Raw genomic sequence first — 24,220 nt, 5'->3', positions numbered from 1 at the left:
GATCAGAATGTTCTCTGCTACAAGAGATCCTGTCCCTCATCGTCCCCCTCTTTCTCTTCTTCTAGAGCCAGGCGGTATTGGCTGTAAAACTCAGCCCTGTCAGTTCAGCTTCAAAACCACACATACACATGCAGTCAACCGGCAGCAACAGACACCACATGTTTAGATTTGAAAGATGGGAAAGACTGAGGCAAGCAGGAAAGGAGAGGCCGAGGACACACAGAGAAGGTGGGACAAGGTGGTTTTGGTGAGGCTGAGTGCAGGGTCAAAGAGGAACTGAGAAGAGGAAAAAATGTCCCCGGTGACTGGGGACAAGCTTGAGCCCTGTAACCCAACAGCAGCTGGGGCAAGTCATTCCCTCTCCAGCGCCAGCTGCTCCTTCCCAAGCCACGCGGCCCCTCCTACCTGTCCCCACTCTTCAACCTTTTGAGCCCACTTAAAACTCAGAAGCCCCCCCACCACAATGTCGGCTTTGGGTGATGTCACTGCTGCTACGGGTGACAGCCAGGCCCTGGGGAAAGAGGCCTGCTCTGGGATGGTGGCGGTTTCCAGCCACCCCACCAAACCTGCAAGGTTGAATTCTGCAGGCAAAGGAAGGATGTAAACTCCCTGCCTGGGGGAGAAGCTAAGTCCCCGAGGCTGCTGGAGAAGAGTGTATTTTTAGGCGTAGGCTTGATTTGTGAACAATAAGGGAAGAGCAAAATTGCAAAATCCTAAGGTTCTTGTGAAGTCTGATCAGTGTCGCTCCTGCTAAACATCCAAAAAGATCTGACAGAGCAAGACAAACTCGGGCTGCCCGCGAGCCCGGGCTCCTGGTGGGGTGGTGTTCAGTCAGTGAGATCAGAACCTCGGCATTCTGGGGTAGGAGGGGTGTTTCTCCCTTCCTCTGACTCTCAAGCAAGAGTTTACCGGATGGCTCTCATCTTTAATCCTAACAGTCTCCCAAGGAGGGAGATTCATCCACCATTCCTCTAGCCCAACCCTGCACTCTAAGGTCAGAGCAGGTCCCAGTGATCGAGGGGGGTTCAACCTGTAGCATAATCTACACCCATCTCCCACCCCCATTCTTACCTCTCAGTTTTTGATACAGACTACTGACGTTCTCTCCATCTTACATAAAATGCTTTGCCGGTGCAACTTGAAGACAAATTCCCTGGCTTCCCTCTCCCGCCATCAGATCGCCATCCCCCAACCCCTTCTAATAGAGAGAGAATGGGGCTACTACCATTTTAGACCTGGGTGCCTCATCTCTCCAGCTGTTGCTCACCAGGATCTGGCTCCAGGCCCTCTGTCTATTCTCACCTTCCAACATTCCCTTTATGATCAGCCGCATGCTTTCCATTCCCCAGAGCCCTGCGCTTCTGTACTCTTCACAGCTGCTGGAGCTGGTCCCTTCCCCTAAAGGACCCTCGCACCACCTGCACCTGCTAGAACTGTGTCCAGCCCCCATGACCGCCTCAGATGCCCTGCACGGCAGCGTCCTCATTCCTGTCTAGGTGGAACTGCGCACCGTGCCCTCCACACCCTTGTCCTCAGCACCAGCAACCAAGGCGTGTGAGTGTCTGCGTGCTTATCTCTCCATTAGATCACAAGCCTGTTTCGGGCAGGGACCTTGCTGTCCCCACGGTGCCTGGCTCAGAACAGCCCTTCAATAGCTCTGTGCTGAATGAATTAATCACCTTTTGTCCAGTCCTCAGGGGAGGGAGAGAATAGTTGCTATTTCTAACAGCAGCAGGAAGACAAATATTGCCCTGCCCACTCCCTCGCCTCCCATTCCACACACACACCCACTGGTGGCAATTTCTCTTTGCTCTCAAATCGATATGGTTTCTAGCACATTCTAGCAAGAAGCACCACAAAGAGCTGACAGGGACCTTGGAGAGCCCTTAGCTTCCTCCCCAGATGCACAAGTGAGGGAACTGAGGGCAGTGAGGGGCAGAGACTGTTGGTGATCACACAGCAGGCAGGTGTAGGGGACATACCTGACTCCCTGCCCAGTGCTCCCACAGAGCCGCCACGTGGCTCTGAGTTCAGAGGCGGCGGCTGCTCTGCGCCCGATGGATGGCTCCGCCGTGTCTGGTTACTGATCTCTGGTTTGTGGCTGTGCCTGATGTAGTCACAGGTCAGCGGTCACAGCCAAGCCCAGCTGCTGTGGCTGAGCAGTGTCTCTGAGAACGTCCAGCCATGGTGGCCGTGCCTCAGCACTCTCCTGTGACACAACACGATCTCACCGAGTGACCAGGCGTATGGCTTCACCCTTCCATTTCACAGACTCAGCACTCAGCCCCAGCAGCCAAGCCCCAGCACCAGCAGCCACCCTTTCATGTCACAGACCGTGAGTAACACGAGACCAGGTCCAGTCTGTAGTTCACAGCTCTGTCCCATACCAAGCGCCATGCCCCTCACAGAGCATGGCTCAATGAACACGTGTTTTATGAATGCAGAACAGGCTTATTTGGGGGCTGGGGTGGGAGGGCACATAAAACCACAACCTCATGGGAGGCCACAAAACTTTTAAGATGAAAAAGATGTGCAAATCCTTGAATTTTCTTCTTTACTCCTCCTGTCTTTGGTCCAACCAAAGAAAGTTTACTTCCCAGATTCGACTTCTGGTTCGACATTTGTAGCAATGGTTTAGATGAAGCTATTATACTTAGGCTCATCAAATGTGGGAGCTCAGGAAGCTGGGAGGCCCCCAAATACATGTTGCTGAGTGAGATGCTGAAAGGCCTGGACAGACCAGAACGAAGGGCTGAAACAGCTGCAGGGAAACTAACAGAAGCAAACGAAAGGTACAGTTCTCACCTGAAACGCCAACCGTATTAGCAAGGATGGGAGATGGAGGGGGCAGAGGGTGGGGAGCTGATGGCTTAGCAGCTCATGAGAAGACAGTGGGGTTTTAGTAAATATTCAATTCAATATAAACTAATAGGCTACCATGAAAGCTAGAAGTCACTGGCTGTCTTTGACTGCAGTAACAAAATGAGAAAGCTGGTCGGTGCCCTCTGTACTGACCTGATCCCAGCGGTGTGTGAGGGTCAGTGTGTCACCAGACCCCTGGGCTGCTATGGACCGAGCAGGTCCTGTTCAGAGTAGCAAGATCAGGGTGGAAACAGGATTATTGACATGATTATGCCAGGGAAGCGGGGGCATTTAATCTAGGAAAGTCCTGGATCCAGCTCAGGGGAGCTTGGGTGGGAGGCTGCTGGCATCTTACCATAGGAACGGGCAGAAAGAGGGGGAAATATGGGCAGGGAAACAGGAGAGCTGCTGAAGCCTGACCCACCCAGGCCACTGGCAGCCCAAGGCACAGTGTCTAAGGGAAAGACCAGACTCAGCCCAGGCAGACGATGGCTTGGGGGCAGAGGCAGGTCTGATCCTGAGGGCCTGGGGACTCTCAGGGACACTGTGGTTCCAGGCAAGCAGAAGTAGAAGCCAGCCTCTCAGAAGGCAGGGAGGCAAGAAAGAACAAGACCCAGTATGGGACTCAACCAGGCTTGAAGGAAGACCCTAGCCTAGTCGGGATCAGAAGGGAAGGCAGAGAAACTGAAGCGGGTCCCAGTTCTGATGGCTGTGCATGTAACCCTGAGATAGCTGCCCTTCTACCTCCCCAACGGTGCTGGGCCTCATCCTTGAGGCAAGCCTGGGACCCAAGGGGAGGACAATAGGGAAACGAGGAGAAGGAAGGGATTTTAATAGGCAAAGGAGCCACCATAGGGCACAGCCAAGGTGGAGGTGTGGCTGGGATGAGGGCCTCCAGAGCTGCTGCAAGGTTGGACCAACACTGGGTTGCTGTTCAGCCCTAGGCTTCCTAATATTCACCCTTGTTGGAGGGAAGTCCCCATGACTCAGCCCACCTTCTAGGCTGCTTCTAGCCATTATAGGAACCAGGGGTAGAAGAGGTAATTTGAGGACAGGCCTCTCTCCCCCAGGCAAGGCAACCTGGCTAGCTTTGGAGGTGGTCAACTCAAACAGTTGACCTCAAAGCCCTCTGCCCTCAGCAGCCACGTGACTGTGGATAGATCTCTTACCTTCTCTGCCTCAGTTGCCTTATCTATAAAGGGGGGATGATAACAGAGCCTAACTACAGGACTGTCGCCAGGAATCACTGAGATGATAAAGTAAAGGCACAGTCCCCAGAACATGAGAGATCAACAGATGGAGGCACCACTATTACCACCTGTGGGATTACCAACCACTTCCCCAATCTAAACTTGCAATCAGAACCCCGGCCTGTGACGCTAGGGCGATGCGACAGGGTAAAGGTAAGTTTAGGGGCTGACAAAGTGGGGGATGCTTGTGGAGATGATGTGCAAAGAGAGCTCACCACAAGCCTTGGTGGGGGCACATAAGGCCACATAGAAAATGACAGTCAGTTCTTGAGATGGATGGTGGTAACAATTATACAATAATAAGGATATTCTTAATGTCACTGAACCATATACTTAAAAATGGCTAAAATGCTAAATTTTAGGTTATGTATATTTTACCACAAGTTTTAAAAAGTTTTTTTTGTTTTTTTTTTTTTTGAGATGGAGTCTGGCTCTATTGCCCAGGCTGGAGTGCGGTGGTGTGATCTCAGCTCACTACAAGCTCCGCCTCCAGGGTTCACGCCATTCTCCTGCCTCAGCCTCCCGAGTATCTGGGACTACAAGTGCCCACCACCGTGCCCGGCTAATTTTTTTTTTTTTTTTTTTTTTTGTATTTTTAGTAGAGACGGGGTTTCACCATGTCAGCCAAGATGGTCTCGATCTCCTGACCTCATGATCCGCCCGCCTCAGCCTCCCAAAGTGCTGGGATTATAGGCATGAGCCACCGTGCATAGCCTAAAAAGTGTTTTAAATGACCAAGTCTCAACTTGGACCCAGGTCTGCGGACCACAAGCCCAGTGTCTCTCTCACCGTCATGCTAACGGGACAGGTTTGCGTGGGAGATGTCTTTGGAGGAAACAAACTGCTCAACTGAATTGCATCGAATTCTTTAATTTAAAGATAAATCAGGGGCAGTTCATCTCTTTTCCTCGTCCAATTGTTGGGGTTTGGAGAATTTGAGCAGCGGTGATTTTGCCATTTTTTCTCTTAAAAACAGGAAAATGTCATTTCACTAGATTCCTACTCAACAGGAAACTAGAATTATCAGAATTTTCTTGATAGTACAATGCAACAACACTTGTATAGAAGCCTCCAAACACTAAAGATTCGACGGCGCCTTCCAACTTTACAAATCCTCGGAGAGTCAATGGTCCTTACCTGAGGAGTCACTGAGTCCCACTATGCACAGTGCTCTTTGTTAGGCACAGCAGGGGCGGCTGCAGGGATGACTGGGAAGACGCTGGCCTACCTGAGCTTAACTGAGTGCTAAGTTACAGGAGTGTGCACTGCACCCCCTGCGGTGCTGTCAAAACACACATTCCCAGGCAGTGGGGTTCATCTGCCTGTGCAGGACCCAGACATGACACAGGGGATCTGAGGCACACCCCTGATTGAGAACTGCTGCCACAGGGGAAAAGATCATCATTGAAAAATGGTAACAAGAAAACCAAATAGAACAGATTAACTTTGAAAAGTCATGGATGACACACATTGGCAGTCTCAGAGAAACAGAATATTCTGTTAAGCTGAGCACTTGTTCCCCATGACTTTGGAGAAGTGGGAGTCTGCGCTCGCTGAAGGAGGTTGGAATGGAGTGCTAAGGCAGGGGACTCGGCCATCCTGAAAACTTTACTCTATCATCCTGAAAACTTGAAGCTGTCTGACCAGCTCCTATGTGTAAGAGACTCAAAAGGAGTCACCTTTAAACTTTCAGATGTTGGAGCCCAAGAGCTGTCTTTATTATTGGTTTCTACGTCAAGTTTGAGACTGCGTTTAGGGGACAGCCAGCTCTGTGACTGGGCAGAGGCAAGGCTATTAAAAGAAGGGACAGAAGTTGTTTGGACAGTCCCACAAAGGGCCTCCTGAACACAAACCAGGTCAGTCATTGTTACCAAAAACCGCCCCCAGCCACTCTCATAACATTTTCCTCTCCTTGTCACGCAGTGTCCCTCAGACATGGAATCCTGGCTATAATCAGAGTTCTCAGAGATCATCTGGCCTAATCTGCCCACTTTACAGACAACACAACTGAGGTTGAGCTAGAACAAGTCGCTTGTCCTAGCTCACAAGTGATCAGCATCCCAGACAAACTGGCTCTGACCTCTCGTCCCATGTAGAACAGGCAGAGGGTTCCTGGGGAGGGAGCCCCTTGGGCGGAGCAGGTGTTTGGCTGTTTTTTTTTTCTGGGAATATTTTCGTTCTCTCAGCTGCCCATGCTGGGACTGTGATTTTTTGTATCCTGAATTACACTGGAAGCTTCCCGAGAAGCCTGTCCACGGCCCCCTCACTTCACATGGCCTAGGGCGAGGACAAGTGTGTGGTTTCCAAGGTAACACATAGCTGGGTGGATTCAGCCTCCCGGGCCGCCTCCTCTTCCCGGGAGGCTTCATCCTGAGCCCGCAGGGGAGGAGGCGTGGGAGGCAAGGCGACACACCGCCTTCCCATTCACAAACACGGACTCTTCCCGAAACCAGTCTCCCCTCTGTCCTCCTGCCAGGGTTCCAGGGCAGATGACTCCCCCAGTCCTGAACTCCTGGAGCTAGGGAAGCTCCTGGAGGACTTGGCAAGAGGCATTTGCCTGGAAGTCAACAGAACCCCAGCTGACAGGGAGGTCAAGCCTTAACGTGCCCGGGGCAGGGCTTTTCACACCTGTTCACGGACACAGCACCGCCCAGTGAGAGCACGATCCAGGATGACATTCCCCAGAGACAAAACAGAAAGTCAATACAGGCAGCTGAGAAACAAGCCTTGCTGCCACTGTGAGCACACCCACCCCACTGGAGATGCCAGCCAGGGCCAGGGAGAGCAGCAGGGGGGCCTCACACCTAAGGGACGGGGAGCAGCAGGAAAGCCCCCTCTGAGGCAGAAAGGGTTAAGCCCGAGTGTTTAAATATTTAGCAAATAAAACCAAAATGTCACACAGAGACTGCCAGGGCTAGTGTAGTAACCATGGCAATCCATGGCCAGCGGCCAATCCAAGTGAAAAGGTGCTGGGACCCAGGTGGGCCTCCCAGAGAGTGCCAGGGAGGGCAACCCGCTGGGACCTGCAGCCCCTTAGGATGCAGAAAGCACAGGTCAGATGTCAGGGCTGTGGGCTTCAGGTCAAGCTCTCAGCCTGTTAGTGGCTCCGCTTTCTCCTTAGAATGAGGAGAGAGCAAATCTGCCATGCCTACCCCGGCTTTGTCATTCATTCATTCATTCGTTCAACCTACACTCATTGAGCACCTACTATGTGCTAGGCACTCTCATGGCTTTGGGGGTCCAACAGTGAATCCAATACAGTCACCACTGCCATGGAGCCCACAGTCAGGGAAGGGAGTTGCAGGCAAGAGATAGTATTCACAACCAACATAAGACACACAGGGACAAGTAAGAGCCAGTGCTAGGTCTACTCCTAAAAGGGGCACCCTGGGGTCAGGGAAGGGGGATGATGGCCGGAGAGAGTTCCTGGAGGAGGAAATAACTATGCTGAAACCTAAAAGGCAAAAAGGTAAAGGCAGCCAGGCCAAAGGTCTGGTAGATGTGAAAACCCTCTAAAAAATACAAAGTACTAGACAAGATGTGGCCACACCATCATCTCTGAGGTGCTTGCTAATGCATCAGCCTCTGAGTTTTCTATCTTCAAAGTGTAGTCTGACAAGGATTTATTCCATGGTGTTCTGACTTCTCGGGCCCAGTTGGCGGCGTAGCATCCTCTCTGTCTTTATTCCTCTCTTTCTAGCCCCACTGTGCACAGCTGGGCCAGGTAGGAGGCCGAGGCCCAGAGAAGAGCAGCACTCCAGTGAATCCCCGTCGCCGGGCACTGTTCCCTGGAACGCATTCCCCATTTTCAACTTCCCTTGTGTGCTGTGATCAACCAGGGGCGCATTTATGAAAGTGGAACAGGAGAGGGATGTACACCTGGCAGAGGAGACTCCCATGTGGAATTTCCTGTCAAGGTCTCCTCCCCTTCAGGACGAGTGGCCCCAGCTCCCTCCTTCCATCTGCTCATCACATCTGAGTTAAGGAGTTGACATGCTCAAACCTAGCCAGGCTGAGAAGTCTGTCTGGGGGTCTCAAGATCACGGAGGTTCAATTAAGGTATTTCTAGTTCATCATCCAACCAGCCAGAGACACCCTTAGGAAACCTCTACCAGGTATCTGAAGAAGGATGGGGACTCTAGCCCCAACCTTGGGGGATTTGGGCAACCTCCACCTTCCCTTGGAGGACAGGCACAGCTTCCTTCTCTTTTTTTCCTCTCCTAAAACGCTCTGGGCCAGCTCTGTCCTAAGCATACAAGGTTTCTGCTCCTGGCAAATACAGGGCACAGCACCATCTCCCCGTGAAACCTGCCCAGCCTCTCTGGGAGAAATGCATCACTCCCTCCTCCGTGGCCACTTGGCGTTTCACAGACCCTCATATTATGGCACTTATGACCCTGGGTCACAGTGGATCAAGGTCTAGGACAAACCAATTTCCAAAGGCAGGAATCAGGTCTGTTTTATTTCTGGATTCTCAATGCCTAGCACAAAGTAGTCCTACAATAAATGTTTGTTGAATAAATCAACAAATGAATGGACTCACCATTTTTATAGACTGTACTAGGGTTGGAAAATTTATAGAAGTCAGTACATGCTCTGCTATTATACCTTGTCTCTCAGTGCCAGGACACCTTACAGGTTACGTTCAGGATGTGACTTGAGTCTGCTTTCTTTTACAGGGAGAAGGGAGAGTGAGGGCACGGAGCAAGACACAGTGTGAGTTGTCCTGTCTGTTCCTTCAGGGGAGGACACCACTAACTCCTTTAGTGGTGGGACCCCAAAGTACCTGGACCAGCAACACCTCCTGCATTACAGACACCCATGTCCCTGTGACAGTACATTACACGCACCTAGGAGGACATTCCCATCCACAGAGCAATCATGCCACAAGGAGTGAGGCTTCCTATAATTTATGTCCTGTAATTTCAAATAATTTCCTTGTCTGCTCAGAACTCTATCGGTATTTAATGAAAATATCCCCTTTTATATACCTAATAAATTAAAAGCCTCCCTTTTTTTTTTTTTTTTTTTTGGTCCCTTGTATTTCAAATTCATGAGGTTGAAGGCCTTCACTGACTACCTGCTATGTGCCCGGCATTGGCCTGGGTGTAGGGACCGCACCTCCCATCCCTGCAACTTTATTAAGGATGCCAGGCTCTGCTCCACACCTTTGGACATGAATGTGTCTGCACCCCACCCCTTATTCCATGCCCGGGGCTCTGAGCCAGGCACTTCCTCCCTGGGGCACTGCATCCCTCCCATTCTCCCTTCCTCACTCTTGCCCCAGCTCTGGGCATTATCACCCCTCACCTGGCCCATGATGACATGCTTCCCACTGTCCTCCTACCTCTGAAATTGGCCTTTCCTACATTTGCATGCCACAGATGAAGAGTGCTGTCTAAAATGTAAATCTGATCATCTTGAAACCTTCTCATAGTTTCTGCTGCTGCCTACAGGACATTCCAAAACCCTTCAGCAAGGCAAACAAGTCCCTACAGGTCCTGCCCACCATCCATAGTGAATTCGCCCCCCTACCCAGGACCCTGTCCTTGATACATTCCCAGTGTGCTCTGCAGTTCCCCATCTCAGAGCCTTTGTTTACTCTGAGACCTCTGTCCGGGTATCCTTTCCACTCCATCAGCCAGACAAACAACATTCTCACTTCAGTGAAGGAGTTCTGCTTATATTATCCAATTTAATCTGTACAATAACCCTTTCTGGTAGGTACTGGTTCCAGGTGGGTAGGCATATGCAAACCTACCCCCAAAGGCTGAGGAAGCTGAGAGGTTGAAGAAAGGGGCTGACATATCCAGTGTCTCAGAAAGAAATATTTAATAGGGACTTATGAACAAAAGCCACAGTCTCCGGTGGCAGTAAGACAAGATGGTAGATCCTGCACCATGATGCCCTAGAACCAGGGATTAGATACCAGAGGGAAGGGGTATATGTACTTCAGAAACAATTTGCCTAAGGGCAGGACTTACAGTAAACAGTAGATAAAGGAGAAATCTTAGAGGCTTTCCCAAAACTGGGTTAATCGGAAGTCAATATAGAGGATCAGCATCCAAGATGGAGTTGCTGTGGCCTCCACAGTATGGTTATTATTCCTATTTTACAGAAAGGAAATAGACTAAGAAGGATTAAGTAACTTGTTAAAGGCCACTTACACACTAAAATGTGACAAACAGCATGATTTGCACCCAAGTTGGGCTGCTCTGAAGTCTATGTTCTCAGTCACCTGCTAGCCTGCCTTCCAGGATGGCACCAGGGCCATTCATTAGAGCCATAGATTCACTCAAAGTTGGTGACCCCTGGGAGAAGCATGGTGAATTCCAAGTTTCTCCTCTAGAGAACTGGGCTCCTGTCCCGGGCTCTGCACCTAGAAGATTATTAAATAGATACTGAACCAATGACTGCCCTTGGTGGGTCATCAAGGGCAAGGGAGGAGAGGATACCGGGGAGCAAGAGGAGTTCAGTGTTTTGCCTGTGGAGCCAGGGGTTGCCGGTGGCATCTAAAACGTGAGTTTGCAGCCTGGTGAGGGGGTTGGCATGGTCTGAGAGCTGTTGGTGAGAGCTAAACCACAGAAGTAAATGGACTCTCCAAGGGAGAGCACAGTTTTCAGTCAGAGTTTTGGTAAATAAACAAAATGCATTGATTCTTGTATTTTCATTTCTCTCCCAGACACATTGGCCTGAGGAAAAGAGGTGCCTGAGTCTTTGAAGGTCTGTGCTCCAAAATACCAACAGAGAAGGAGACTGAGGAGAGATGGGGTGGGGTGCCATCTTCAAACAATGGAGGCTTAAACACAGCCTCTTCTTTTCCCTGCTCCAGAAGCAGAACCAGGCCTGGGGGCAAGTTCCAAGGAGGCTGCCTCACCTCGGCAGAAGGGCGGGCTTTCTAAAGACACTGGTAGGGCAGCCTCTCCCAGGGGGGCTGGCAGCTCTGCCACAGCAGCACCCACAGAGGCCCTGGGGTTCCTGCACTAGGTGGGCACTACGGTTTAAACGTGTCCCCTCCAAAATTCAGGTGTTGCCAATGTGGCAGTGCTAAGAGATGGGGCCTTTCAGAGGTGTTGAGGCCATGAGGGCTCCTCCCTTGTGAATGGGATTAAGGCCCATATCAAAGAGGCGCTATGCAGTGTTCAGTCCCCCGGCCTCCTGCCTTCCCCGCCTGAGGACGCAGCAATGCAGCGCCATCTTGGAAACAGAGAGCAGCCCTCACCAGACAACTGAAGCTGCCGGCACCCTAATCTTGGTCTTCCCAACCTCCAGAATTGGGAGAAATACATTTATGTTCCTTATAAATTACCCAGTTTGGATGAGAGTTACCCAACAATGTTGCAGAATTCTTCTTCCTGAAAAACTCAAGCCATCTAAATGAACAAATAAGAATACTGTTCTAAAAGGTACTCCCCCAGCCTCACGTATGTGCTGGGCAGGGCCTGGGGCCTGGGTGTAAGCTTTTGGGGCAAGGTTGGGGAAGATGGGGACATGGTCTTCTGGTCCCTGCTAAAATTTAGCCATGTGACCAGAAACCATTGTGGATGAGGAAAGTTGTGAGCAGATTCCTAGCAAAGGTCCTGAATCACCCCAAGGGGAGATGCAGCAGCCACCCCCTGCTCTGCCTACTTCACAACAGATGGGCAGCAGCTGGCCTTTGCCTGTGGAAGGTGCTTGCTAAGCACTCCCCTCTGCATAAGTTCATCAGTCACACTTGGGATAACTCCTTCCTCCACTCGCAGGAAGTAGGTTCCGCAGCTGGCTGAGCAGCCAGATCTAAACCAGAGAATTACAAGATTGGGGGGCTAAATAACAGATGAGAAAACTGAGGTCCAAGACCAAAAAGCTAAGTCATGATATGACCAGCTTTGGAAAATAGTTACCTTGAACTCAGCACACTTTCCATTCAAAGAACGTGCTACAAATGCCTGCTCTTTGTCAGACACTATAGGTCTCTGGAAATGTAAAGGTTAATGCAAAGATAATTGCCCCTGAGGTTGGGGAGAAAGACACCTAACAGAAAACTGCAATATGAGGTATATACAAGGGTATTCTGTAGGAGCCTCCCTCCTGCTGACTCTCTGGGCCCAAACTGTTCCCATTTCCCTCTGGCAAGAGAAGGTCCAGCTGGGCACAGAAAGAACTTTACTGGAAAGGTAAGAGGCACAGAGGAAGCCGGTGTTGGTGACTTTCCTCAAGTGCTGGAGGCTGTAGGGAGGATAAGGGGCTGGGTGGCAGGAGCTCAGGGTACAGGCAGGGCTGAGCCAGAGCAGGAGGAAGCCCAGCCACCTGCCAGTACCAGGCAGTCATGACAGTGACCACCTGGTGGACCCAGCTGGTAAGTGACAAGGCCCAGCTAGAAGCAGTGGGACAAAGGTCACAGGAAAGGAACCAAAGTTTCCACTCTTGAAAGCCCACTCTGTACTCTACACTGTTCCCAACCCCTGCAAGAGTTCAGCAAAGTGGCTGATGTGGTTCCCATATCAGATGGGGAAACTGAGCCCCAGTGTCAGGATTCAACACAACTGATTTTACTTTGTTTCTCCAAATTGTGTCAGGCCAAAATGAATGACCCCCAATAGCATCATCTACTGCCCATGATTAGGGCTGAAACAGAGATTGGCCATGAGCTGGACATGGGACAATGGGTGCCCAGCCAGGTTCTGGGCTGTCAGCAACATGACCCTGCCACCAGGCCAGAACTGAGTCAAGCGGCAGCTGGACAAGAACAGGCCGAGAGCTAGGGCTGCAGGCCCTGGACTGGGAACAAGGACCTCAGGAGCATCAGAGGGAGGGACACCTGGCTCTACCCACACAAATGCCTGGAGCAGAAAGAGGAAGTAGTCAGGCTTAGCACCAACATAGTGTTCCCCTTCCTCAAGCCTGGGTCATAACTGAGTTTTATGATTCTGCCTTTTTCTTTGGTGTGTGTGACACCTCCCCACACAGGTCAGGGGGACATATAATAATATAGCCTCCTACAGATGAGGACATGGACCCTGAGGGACTGCCTGGGTCCCACAGCTGGCTTTGGGTGGGGCGGAACCAGGCCCGGAGCCCAGACTGTCAACTTCTGTCCTATCTCGGTTCCGTGGCCCTGTTCCTCCCTGCCTGTACTCCTGGCTCCTTTCTGGGGCTGACTGGACAATGTCTGAGTTAAAGTCCACCACTGCGTCCAATTCAGACTCCATGAAGGAAGCTGCCTGGTGGCATCCGGCACAAGCACAGCCCCTGTCCAAGCACGTGCAACCCTTTAGAGGCTGAAGAGTCCCAGCATCCAGGTCAGTATCCTCTAGTCATTGACAGAATGCAGCCCTGCCAAGGTGGCCTGGAGCAGAGGCTTCCATGTCCCAGTCAGCCACAGCGGCCCCTGACCTTTAGACAAAAAGCCAAGGCTCTCTAGGAGGAGGAGGCACTCCCACCTGCGTCCGCACAGCTGCTCCACCCTGAAAATGCCGAGTAACAAAAGGGCCTGGATTCGAACAGTGTTGTTAAATAGCGCTTCACAAAGCACTCTCCCATGCACTCCTCATCCCATCCTCACAACAGCTCAGCAGAGCTGGAATAAAGGCCCCATGTTCTAGATGAGAAGATCGAGACCCAGGAAGGTCACAGGGCTGGCCAAAGACACTCCAAGAAAAAAGGTCATGGCCGAGCCTTGGCCCCAGTTTTTCTGACTCTGAGCTCTGGTCTTCGTCAGTCTCTCGCCTGCTGCCCAGATGTGAATCTATCTGTGCTCCTCCGGCCAAAGGACCGGGATGGTTTCCAGATTCACATGCACATGAGGAAAAACATCTGGATAGTTTAGAACTGCTCAGGTCCACAGCAGTGCAGGTCAGCCTGAAGGGCCGGGGGCTGGGGGAGGCTCGTCACCAGAAGATGCCTCAGATCTGTTCCCTCCTGTCTCATCCTCCTGGCCCGGGTTGAACCATCCTCCCTATGTCAGCCAAACTGGAAGTGCACCCTGGAGGCCCAGCCAATGTTTCTCTGGGTACCAACTCACTCCTGGGCAGCAAGAAACAGGGGCCTTCTCGGCCACAGCAGACTCTTATTCTTTCTAGAAAATGACACCCCCAGCCTGGCACCCAGAAGGGTGAAGCCCACATCATTCACAAAAAGCAGACTCCTTGGTGGAGTTCGGTGCAGCATATGTGGGGGTACACGAGGCAGGTCTGCCTCACTGAGGGGATCAACTCGGTGGCCCAAGTTCAGAAAGGATCCAACAAGACACAGAAAAGGCAGAGCAATGCATCAGGGGCTCTCCCGGCCCGATGGTGCTCAGTGAGGGTCCCGAATACAGCAACCTCGCTCAGCGTGAAGCCCTACGTTTGTCTCTGGGATCCGCACTTCGAAGACAACTTAACAGTTATTCGAAAGCCATAGGGCAGCCTTGCAGTTTCCTCTCCCATTTGGGTCCAAACCAGAAGAGAAGAGCCAAGATCTTGGGCACCGTCTTGTAAAATCACCCAAGTAGCTGCTCGGGGAGTGGGTTTTGGGGGTGAGGATGGGCTCGGCTCAGAGCAAGGCCAAAGGATCAGCCGCTGCATGAAGGGGTGAGGCGGGTGCACCTACCTGGACTTCACGTGTGTGGTAGGCGATGATCAAGCCCAAAAGGATGATGGTGGACAGACTGATAAGGCATTTCAGGGCCAACGAAAACATGGAGTCCTGCAGGAACAATGGAGAGAGAGAATTAGGGAGTGCAGGGAAAGGAGCGTCTCACTTTATTCTGCGGCTGTGTAAAAGAGAAGGGGTGGGGACACAGGAGGGACTGTTACCAGCCACTCCTAGGAGCAGGTGTAGCACAAAGTCAGCCTGAGCCACACAAAAGCCTTGGGCTGTGCCTGGGCTGGCTCTGTTTCAGCAGCTGCCCCCTCTGAGCCTCTGTTTTCTTGGGCTAAGTCGTATTTGCATTCCTGGGATGAACGCTACTTGGGCATGATGTATTATGTTTGTTATACATGGCTAGATTCAGTTTGCTGATGTGTTATTTAGAATTTGTACTTCCATGCTCGTAAGTCATATGAACATCGTTCTTTTTTGTGCCGCTATTACACGGTTTGGGCATCAATATTACGCCAGCTTGGGCCTCTGTTTTCTCTTAAACCCAAACCAGAGGATCTCGGAGGCAGAATTCTTTCAGGAATGAATCTGAATGTCCCGGCAGCTGCTCTCATCTCCTGGCTTAGGCCAAGGGCAGGGGAGGAGGCAGGGACAGCAGAGGAGCTACTGGAGAAAGAAGTGAGTGAGCACAGGAGCAGAAAGGGCTCCTGGCAGGAGAAGGACCCTGAGGGTCCCTCCTGCTAGGGATTAGGTGGGGGAGGTGAGCCCTGTGTTCTCCACCGCAGCCTTTCAGCCCCAGGGCAGCTTAGAGAACCTGAGGTGTGTGGTTAAGAACATGACCTCTGCGGCCACACTGCTGGGTCCCAGTCCTGCAACAGCCACTTAGGGCTACATGACCTTAGAACGCCCGCTCCACCTCCCTGCACCAGCATGCCGCCTGTGTCAGATGCGGAGAATATTGGGGCCTACCTCACAGGGCTATTGTGAAAATAAAGGAGTTAATTTTCGTAAAGTGCCCAAAACAGTGCCTGGCCAAGTAAGTGTTAACTACCCTTATCATTTACTTTGCATCCTCTACAAATCAGGGTGTCTGGGTTGGAATTTGGTGCACCTCTGGGCATTTTAAAGCTGTAAGTAGAGATAGCTCCCAGTTCCAAAGGAAGGGAACACAGCCCTGAGCAAAGGCAGCGGATGAGATCCAGGAAGCATATCCAAGCAGCGACTGTGTGTGGCGGCCCTGCACTTGGTCCAGAGTGGTGCACGCCACAAAAGAAACAGCCCCTGTCCTCAGGGAGTTGGTCATTAGAAGAATGATGCCCAATTTCTGGAAGGCACCTTACAGTTTACAAGGTAGTTTCAGGTATTTGTTCTCATCCTTCCTCACAACAGCCCTCAGCCTTTTACCTTATAGATATTACAGGCTGAGGCCCAGAGGGGTGGGTGGCTTGTGCCAGAATTCAAAGCCAAGGCCTCTGACTCGCAGTACAGAGCACGCCCACAAGCTCTCAGGCACACTCTCCAGTGGCAAATGATGTAGAAACATGGGAAGCATTCATTTAAGTAGACCTAACTGACACCTTAAGACAACAAGGTAAGGGAGAATATGATCAACTGGCAGAATGAGATCTACGGTAGAGCTAGGGGAGCTCGAGGGAGGGAGGCCACTGTGGATGGGACCGAGGCAGCTTTCAGAGGCGGATGTGAGGGCAGCTGAGATCTGTGGAGTGAGGCGGTATGTCCAATATGGCAACCACAAGAATGAGAGGAGGGCTTGGGACTCGAACCCAGGACTTCCAAGTGCCCAGGTCCATGCTCTCGGCCACCCTCTGTGGGCTAAAACAGAATGAAAGCGCTCTCCCTGATGTCTATTAATCTCCCCATTCATTTCATTGGTACACTTCTTGAGGCCCACTGGAGATATAAAGAAAACTAATAAAGTAACTCATTCATTCACTCTTTCACAACAATTTCAACCACTTCTCATTAGCTGGGCACTTGCTAGATATCCACCAGTGTGCTAGATTCTATACATACAGTGATACACACCAGAAGCTTCTGATCTGGCTTATTCACTAACTCTGACTTTCTACATTGTATGGGGTCGTCCAACTATGGGAAAAGATCTCCATTATTTGCTGTACATAAGATGATCTACACATAAGCAAGTCTTCTTTTAGCCTCTTCATGTTCCACGGTTCTGTGAAGAGCAGCCTGCAATCATTTACTCAGCACACATGTATGGGGGCCTAAGGAGGGTTGGTGCTGTTCTGGTCCAATGTCAACACAGAGAAGGACAGAACACAGTGCTGGCCCTCAAAAACGTTCTGATCTTCACAAGCACTGCCCGATGCCTGAAACGCTACCCAACCACAAGACCCAGATGGAGCTGAAAAGAGCAAACGGTGAATTCAGGAACACTCAGACTGTATTAGGGTAAGACAAACCTCCCTGCACGAATCAACTGGGGACAGCTCACAATGTTTTCCAGCCAGAAATGACCATAACTTTCTTTTCAAAGGGGTCTAAAACCATCTGGGAGCTTCGCACCTCCCCGGGAAGGATTTGGGATCAGTTGCACATTTCAGCCTCTCATTTATTTCTTTTGGCAGAAATGAATTGACATCAGAATCCAAGTCTATTTCCATCATTTTAAAGGAAGCAGTGAAGGGAAATGGGCCAGATGCTGTCTCTCTCCTTTGAGCCTCTTCCTTTTGTCCTAAAGCTCAAAACCTTTACATGAACAGGCAACTCCCACCTGCTTCTTGGTTTTGGTCAGTACAACCTCCCTGGCCAGTTCCAGCCCCATCTGCGGGATGACCAAGCTGTGTGCTGGATCAACAGGGACTCTCAATATCTTACAGATTTCTTTGCCTTCTCCATCAAGTCAATAAAAAAAATTAACCAACCACTTTTAATAGCTGGAAAACATGTTAAAGAAGTCTGGCTAAACTAGGAATGTTTTCTATTTGGTAAAATGTTGAATTAGCATCTTCTCTTTGCTGCCTGGACATCAATGAAGCTTGAAATTGATATGGTTCCTTGGGGGACAGCAGTGACACAGGGCTGCCATACACCCCAGGATGGGGTTCCTGCCACACCCATCGTCCCCACTCACTCCCATCTGAGGGCCAATAAGGGGCTCATAGAACAGAGGGAATCCAGTGGTCAACTGGTCAACCCTTCTGCCCCATGACTCAGAACTTTTCAACACGGAGTAACAATCCTTAACACACAGGAATACTCAGGAATTATATCCCATTTCATGAGAGTCATTTTTAAAGCCATTTATTCCTAAATGCCCACAAATGTTCAAGTGGTTAAGTAGATTTGAGATCAGGCAGTGATGGAACACCATGCAGTCACTAAAAAACACTTCTGCAGAGAATATCTGAAGACAAGGAGAATGGTTGATGATAGGATATTAAGTGAAAAACTCAGATCCCAACACAATATGTAGTATATTTCCAATTATTTAGTTTTTAAGCTTTTTTTAGTGTAGAAAAAGACTGAAAATACGTCAACAGAATTCCTAAGAGCTGCCTCCATCCATGTGGTCCCTGTTCTGCTCCAGGCCACAAGCCAGCCCTTCACAGATCTGTGATTTCTCACTGATGACAATAATCTGTAATAAAGCACGTCTATAGGGGCCTACCATGCAAGGACGGCATCATCAACCCACTCTTACAGAGGAGAAAATGGAAGCTCTCAGAAGTTAAGTAAGTTGTCCAAGGGCAGGGCTTACCATGGCAAAGCCAGGATTTGCAGAAGCCAGGTTTTACACCCAGATCTGTCTGCCTCCAGGTTCCATACCCTGCCTGTGCCCCAGCACCCCACCTGCTCCTGCAGCCACGCCTTGCTGGCCCTCCAATATCTGCAGTGAGGCTTCTTAGAGCTGCTCCAGCCTTTCCTCCCCTGAGGCTGTGCAGAGGGTGATGGATTGTGTTCCCCAGCTTATGAGCCAGCCTCAGAAATTGCTCTTCTGGCCTGCCTTGTAGCTTCCAAAAGCAGGCCAGAACTGTAATGATTATGGTAGATCCTTCCCAGAGACTTTGAAGTTCTAAATGTGTTTTATTGTTTGGAACATCACAAAAAAGAGAAAGCTATGCTTACAGACAGAGTCCTGGAGGGGCACTGAACCAAAATGAAATACTAGCTTAACTCAGATAATGATGCGCAGGCTCCTTCCCCAACCAAGCTGCTACCCACAAAGACGGTATGTGTATGGCTGTGTGCGTGTGTGTGTTTATACACACATGTGGTCCATTCATGATTTCTGTCACTGGCTGAAACCCCCAAAGGGAAAAGGTGACAGCATCTGAAGTTCGTATTTACTGAATTAAGGTCTGATGTGCCTGTCTAACATCACTGTTGTGTGCATTCAGTCTGGGAAATAATTGATTTAGAAATCTTTTCTATCTAATAAGGTCAACTTTTCCTTCAATTTCATGGAGAGGTCCAAAATTGATTGATATTCAACATCGGCTTATGACTGTGGTTCTGTAATGGTTGTCCTAATTAGATAGTCTTGCTAATTAATGCTATGCAAATTAAACCAGCCCCTCTTCTGCTGGCAGGGAAGACCGCATCACTAGTCGCTGTTCTCCAGGGAGACCTGAGGCTCCTTTCCCTCCACACCAGGACCAAGCCCTGGCCTTCTTCCTTCCTCAATCTCATGCTGCCCAGTTCTTGGGATCTTTCATTCTTTTTTTTTTTTTTTTTTTTTTTTTGAGACAGAGTCTTGCTCCATCGCCAGGCTGGAGTGCAGTGGTACAATCTCGGCTCACTACAACCTCCGCCTCCCGGGTTCAAGCGATTCTCCTGCCTCAGCTTCCCGAGTAGCTGGGATTACAGGCACATGCCACCATGCCCAGTTGTATTTTTAGTAGAGACGGGGTTTCACCATGTTAGCCAGGATGGTCTCGATCTCTTGACATCATGATCCGCCAGTCTTGGCCTCCCAAAGTGCTGGGATTACAGGCATGAGTCACCGTGCCCAGCGGGATCTTTCATTCTTATCCATCATCCTCAGCTCCTATCTTAGCACAGCCTCCTCCTTCCAGGTGGAGCACCCTAATTTAATTGCAAGCCCAGGCGTTGTGGCTTACGCCTGTAAGTCCAACACTTTGGGAGGCCAAGGCAGGTGGATTATTTGAGGCCGGGAGTTCAAGACCAGCCTGGCCATCATGGTGAAACCCCATCTCTACTAAAAATACAAAAATTAACTGGGCGTGGTGGCGCATGCCTGTAATCTCAGCTTCTTAGGAGGCTGAGGCAGGAGAATGACTTGAACCCAGGAGATAGAAGTTCTCGGCAGTGAGCCAAGATCACGCCACTGTACTCCAGCCTGGGTGACAGAGCAAGACTCTGTCTCAAAAATAATAATAATAATAATAATAATTGCAGCTGTTGGTCCTCCCAGCATTCTCAGAGCGGCTTCCCAGCCTGGCTCCTACCAGAAGTCAGCTAACAGAATCCTGTTTCAGTTACTAATGAATGAAGTGACAGAATGAAGTCACTCAGACCCTCTACCTCCCAGGACTGTTCAACCTGAGACCAGGAGAGACAGCCGATGCTGTCACAGTGGGAAGGGAGACTCTAGGGACTCCAGAGGGCAGCTGGACCTCTGACCAGCCTGAGAAAGGAGAAGGGCCAAGACCCTGATGCTTGCTAGCCAAGAGAGCTCTGGAAGAGAGGCCCAGGGTATGGATCCAAGGGCACAGGGGTCTCAGCCTCCTCCGTAGCAAACGCCTGGCCTGGACAAGTTGCTTCCTTCTCCTAAGCCTCAGCCCCCAGTAACATGAGACTCCTGGACAGAACCATCTCTAAAGTTCAGTTAAGCCTGATGACCAAGATGCCAGGCACACATGCCATGACAAACAGGTCACAGGGACATATCCAACACCCATTCCTTTTTTTTTTTTTTTTTTTTTCAGTTTTCTTTTCCTAGGCATTTTGTAGATGATGAAATGCTGGGTGTGAAATGGTCAGCCACAAAACCCACTCACACCATCTCCTCCTCAAACACAACAAGGCAAGCTTCCTATTTTTAGTCATGGGGGCTAACGAAGATGTTCATTGTCTCTTTCTAAATAACATAGGATTTGAAACCAAAAGGCCAGAGTTCAAGTCATGTCTTTGCTACTAACTAGCTGTGTGACATTGGATCAGTCCTTTAACCTCTCTGGGCCTCTGGTTTCTTCTCTGCAAACCAGAACTACCCTTACTTTTCTCACAGCTGTTAGGGGATGAGATAAGATGATGCATATGAAAAATCTCATTCTGTTTTCACACAAAGAGAAGCATGCATTCTCTTGTAGCCAAACACCTCTTCTCTTGCCATGCAGATGTCAGTGCAGGTAAATGCAGCTGATCCTCAGTCTGGAGCTGCTCACTGCATCCCCAATATCAGCATTTTATGGCTGCAACAATTTATAAAGATATCCCCGAGGCATTTCAGAAAGACACCTTTGCAACCTGCATAGCCAAACATTCATTCACTCGTGCATTGATACGACATATATTCACTGAGCACTTACCATGCCCAGGCACTGTGCTGGACACTTGCCAAATGCCAGGGATTCCCTACCCCCTCCAACCCCAACCCACTGAGCCTGAATGCCATCCAAGAGCTCCCAGGAGCTCATCCCAAGGGCTGCCCTCTGCACAATCATCGCCCCGTCACCTTGACATCCCATCCTCTCCCTCTTGGACTCTCTCCCTGGCTTCTCCATCCTGCCCACAGTGCAAGGTCAAGAAGAGATGGGCCAAGGGTCAGGTCAGGGGACCCTGGAGGACACATCAGGCTAGGACAGCCAGGAATGGGCAGGAAGCCCGGACTGAGGGAGAAGACCTACAAGTGGTTCCTTTGTGCTCGAGTGACCAGCGCTCTCCACGGCAGAGCTCAAGCATGGATACTAGTTGCCAAGCTCCAGGAAACTTTCCTGCCTACCTGAACCCACTATGTGGGTGAAGATGTCTTTACCTCAGGTCCCAGGGGCTGGAGATGGGGCTAAACCTCACTGCCACCTTTTCTCCAGCCCCGTCACCTTCTTACATGAAGCTTCTGTTCTGGGCCCACGCCCCAACCCCACAGCCAGGGGATGCTTGAGGTGGATCCCCAGTGGGTGGAAAGCTGAGATGAGACCATCCACACTCTCCTCTCAGTCCCAGGAGCTGGCCAGGCATCATGAGCCAGCTGACCCACATCAGGAAGTGGGGTCTGACCCAGACCCAAGAGCAGGTGGCTCCTCGGAGCCCTGTCCTCAGTCCTCCTGTGCCCTCCTCAGCCCCCATCCCAGAATGGGGTCCATATACCCCCATCGAAGCTGGGAGCCATTACCTGCTTTAATACTACACAGGGTAACCTCAGCACCAGGAACCCCGCTAGTCTGCCCTGGGCCCCACACCCTCCCTGAGGCTGGCCATGACTGGTGCCCCCGTCAGCACTGCCCAGCTGGGGTGACCAGAGCACCTTTCACCATCTGACCCCATTTTCCCATGGATGTTGTTCTCTCACCCCCACCAGAATGTCAGCCCAGAGGGCGGGGAATTTTTACATTGCATTTGTTCACTCCTACAGCCCCATGCCTAGAACACTGGCACATAGTAAGTCAATAAATACTAGTTGAACGTTGAATATTTGAATGAAGGGAGCAAAATTTTTGAGATATGTCAAGCAGGTAGACACTTCCATCCTGAATTTCCAAATTCATCAGAACTAAAGAGAGGTGATGAAAGCAACAGCTCACATTTATTATTCACTTACCACAGGCCAGGCACTGTGCTAACTTCGTTAGGTCCTCAGAACAACCCATGGCCCCATTCTAGAGATGAGGGATCTGAAGCCTGGAAAGGGTCACATTCCCACCGTCCCCGGATGAGGAAGAGGTGGGGGCCAGATTCAAACCTGGGCTCTCACCACTGATCCAGAGGGAGCCTCACGAAGACAGGATGGCAATTGCCGGAACATCACCCTTGCATGCCCTGCCCTCACCAGTCCCACCTGCTCTCTGAAGAAGCCCCCAGTGGTGTGGCTTTAGTGGTGTGATAGACAGTGAACAGACTGAGGTCAGGGCTTGGGGTCTGCACCGTCTCTGCAGACTGGGCCTGGCCACGGGGACACTAGGCAGATAATACTTGTGGACTGAAGGAAGCCAGTGGTCTCGACACAAAACTCATAAAGTCAAGTTGCCCCTGGGGCATGTCCCTGGACCTCTAAGTTGTCAATCCCAGAAAGAGATGGAACCTGATGTCTGAGGGACATCATGCAGTTAATAACAAGGGCATTCAGGTCTGAGCAGAGGGTGGCCTGCTCATGTTTAGTGAAGCCAGCATGACGACCAGGACACCAATTAAGAGAAAATGATCCTCCCCAGGCCCTGGCTCTCCCGCTGTGCGATGCCCCAAGGAAGGCAGAAAAAGGTTATTTAGGAGACCACGCTCCCAAAATATCAAGTCAGACGGGTCACCCCCTTCAGGCCACAAACATAATTCCAATTAAGGAGACAGTTTCCTTTATAAGGTCTGGGCAGAGGGGAACTGGCATATCATGAATTCTCTACCGCATGCTTGCTTATAATTTATTTTCCTGCCCCGCTTACAATATTGGCAAAGATTCCACGCGATTCAATCAAACTTTTTTATTACATGTTTCCATGTGCCAGGCACTGTGCTACGTGCAGGAGGTGGAAACATACATGATGAGGCCTTTTTAAAGGCAGTTTGGTCCTTGCTGCTCCTAAGGTAGCCAAAAGCTGGCCCACCTAGGATTCGTACAGACACAAAGCAAGCACTTAACAAATGTTTGTTGGGTAAATGAATATGGAACGGTAAATACAGATTTAAACCTTCGAGCTCCATCCAGAGGCAGAATGGGAGCAGAAGGGTTTGTAACTCCCCGCCCCTACAGGGAGGATGGAGGTGGGATGGAAGCCCATGAAGCACCAATAGCCCAGGTCCTTGTAGAACTGAGGGGCTTGGCACTACCCCAGAGCAATTAAATCGGAATCTCTGCAAGTGAGGTCTCGGCACTAACTTTTAAAAAAAGATCTCAGTGAATCTAATGTGCGGGCCAGAAATGAGAATTGCTGCTCTGGGGCAGAAAGAAAGAAGCCAGGAGGCTGGGGTTGCCATCATAGCCCTTCTAAGCTCTCTAAGCAATGGAGCTTAGAAGCCATCTAGTTCAGTGCCCCATGAGTCTCTTCTCTAAGATTCCTGGCACACGGCCATCCAGTCTCTGCTTGATTATCTCCAGGGACTGGAAACTCACTTCCTCTCAATGTAGCCCTGGAGAGACTCTATTCTGGATGGCTCTTTTTCAAAGATCTGCCTGCAGTGCTTGGTCCCAGTGAAACAAATGCCTCTGTGAAGTCCTGCTCTGACTTTAGCATCATGACGTTTATGTCAATGTCTTTGACAAGTGAGCCTCTCGCTGGGACACACACTCATTAACGTGCAGAACACCAGGAGATCCGCTAGTTCCCCAACTCTCATTCTCCACGAGGACACTGAGGCTGCCTTGCCCCCATCATACAGCATCCTGTGTT

At 50.5% G+C, this 24,220-nt stretch overlaps 1 protein-coding gene across 1 annotated transcript in view; it reads right to left on the bottom strand.

The window, feature by feature from the left end:
- KCNN3 (potassium calcium-activated channel subfamily N member 3) overlaps nucleotides 1-24,220 on the bottom strand; it is a 163,428-nt gene that overhangs the window by 100,411 nt on the left and 38,797 nt on the right. Inside the window, exon 2 of the mRNA XM_007976953.3 lies at nucleotides 14,685-14,780. Within this exon, the coding sequence (XP_007975144.1) occupies nucleotides 14,685-14,780 (96 nt within the window). The remainder of the gene's footprint in view (nucleotides 1-14,684; nucleotides 14,781-24,220) is intronic.

Source organism: Chlorocebus sabaeus, chromosome 20 (genome assembly GCF_047675955.1).
Source record: "Chlorocebus sabaeus isolate Y175 chromosome 20, mChlSab1.0.hap1, whole genome shotgun sequence".
NCBI classification, from domain to species: Eukaryota; Metazoa; Chordata; class Mammalia; order Primates; family Cercopithecidae; genus Chlorocebus; species Chlorocebus sabaeus.
This window is presented reverse-complemented; position numbering and strand designations above follow the sequence as displayed.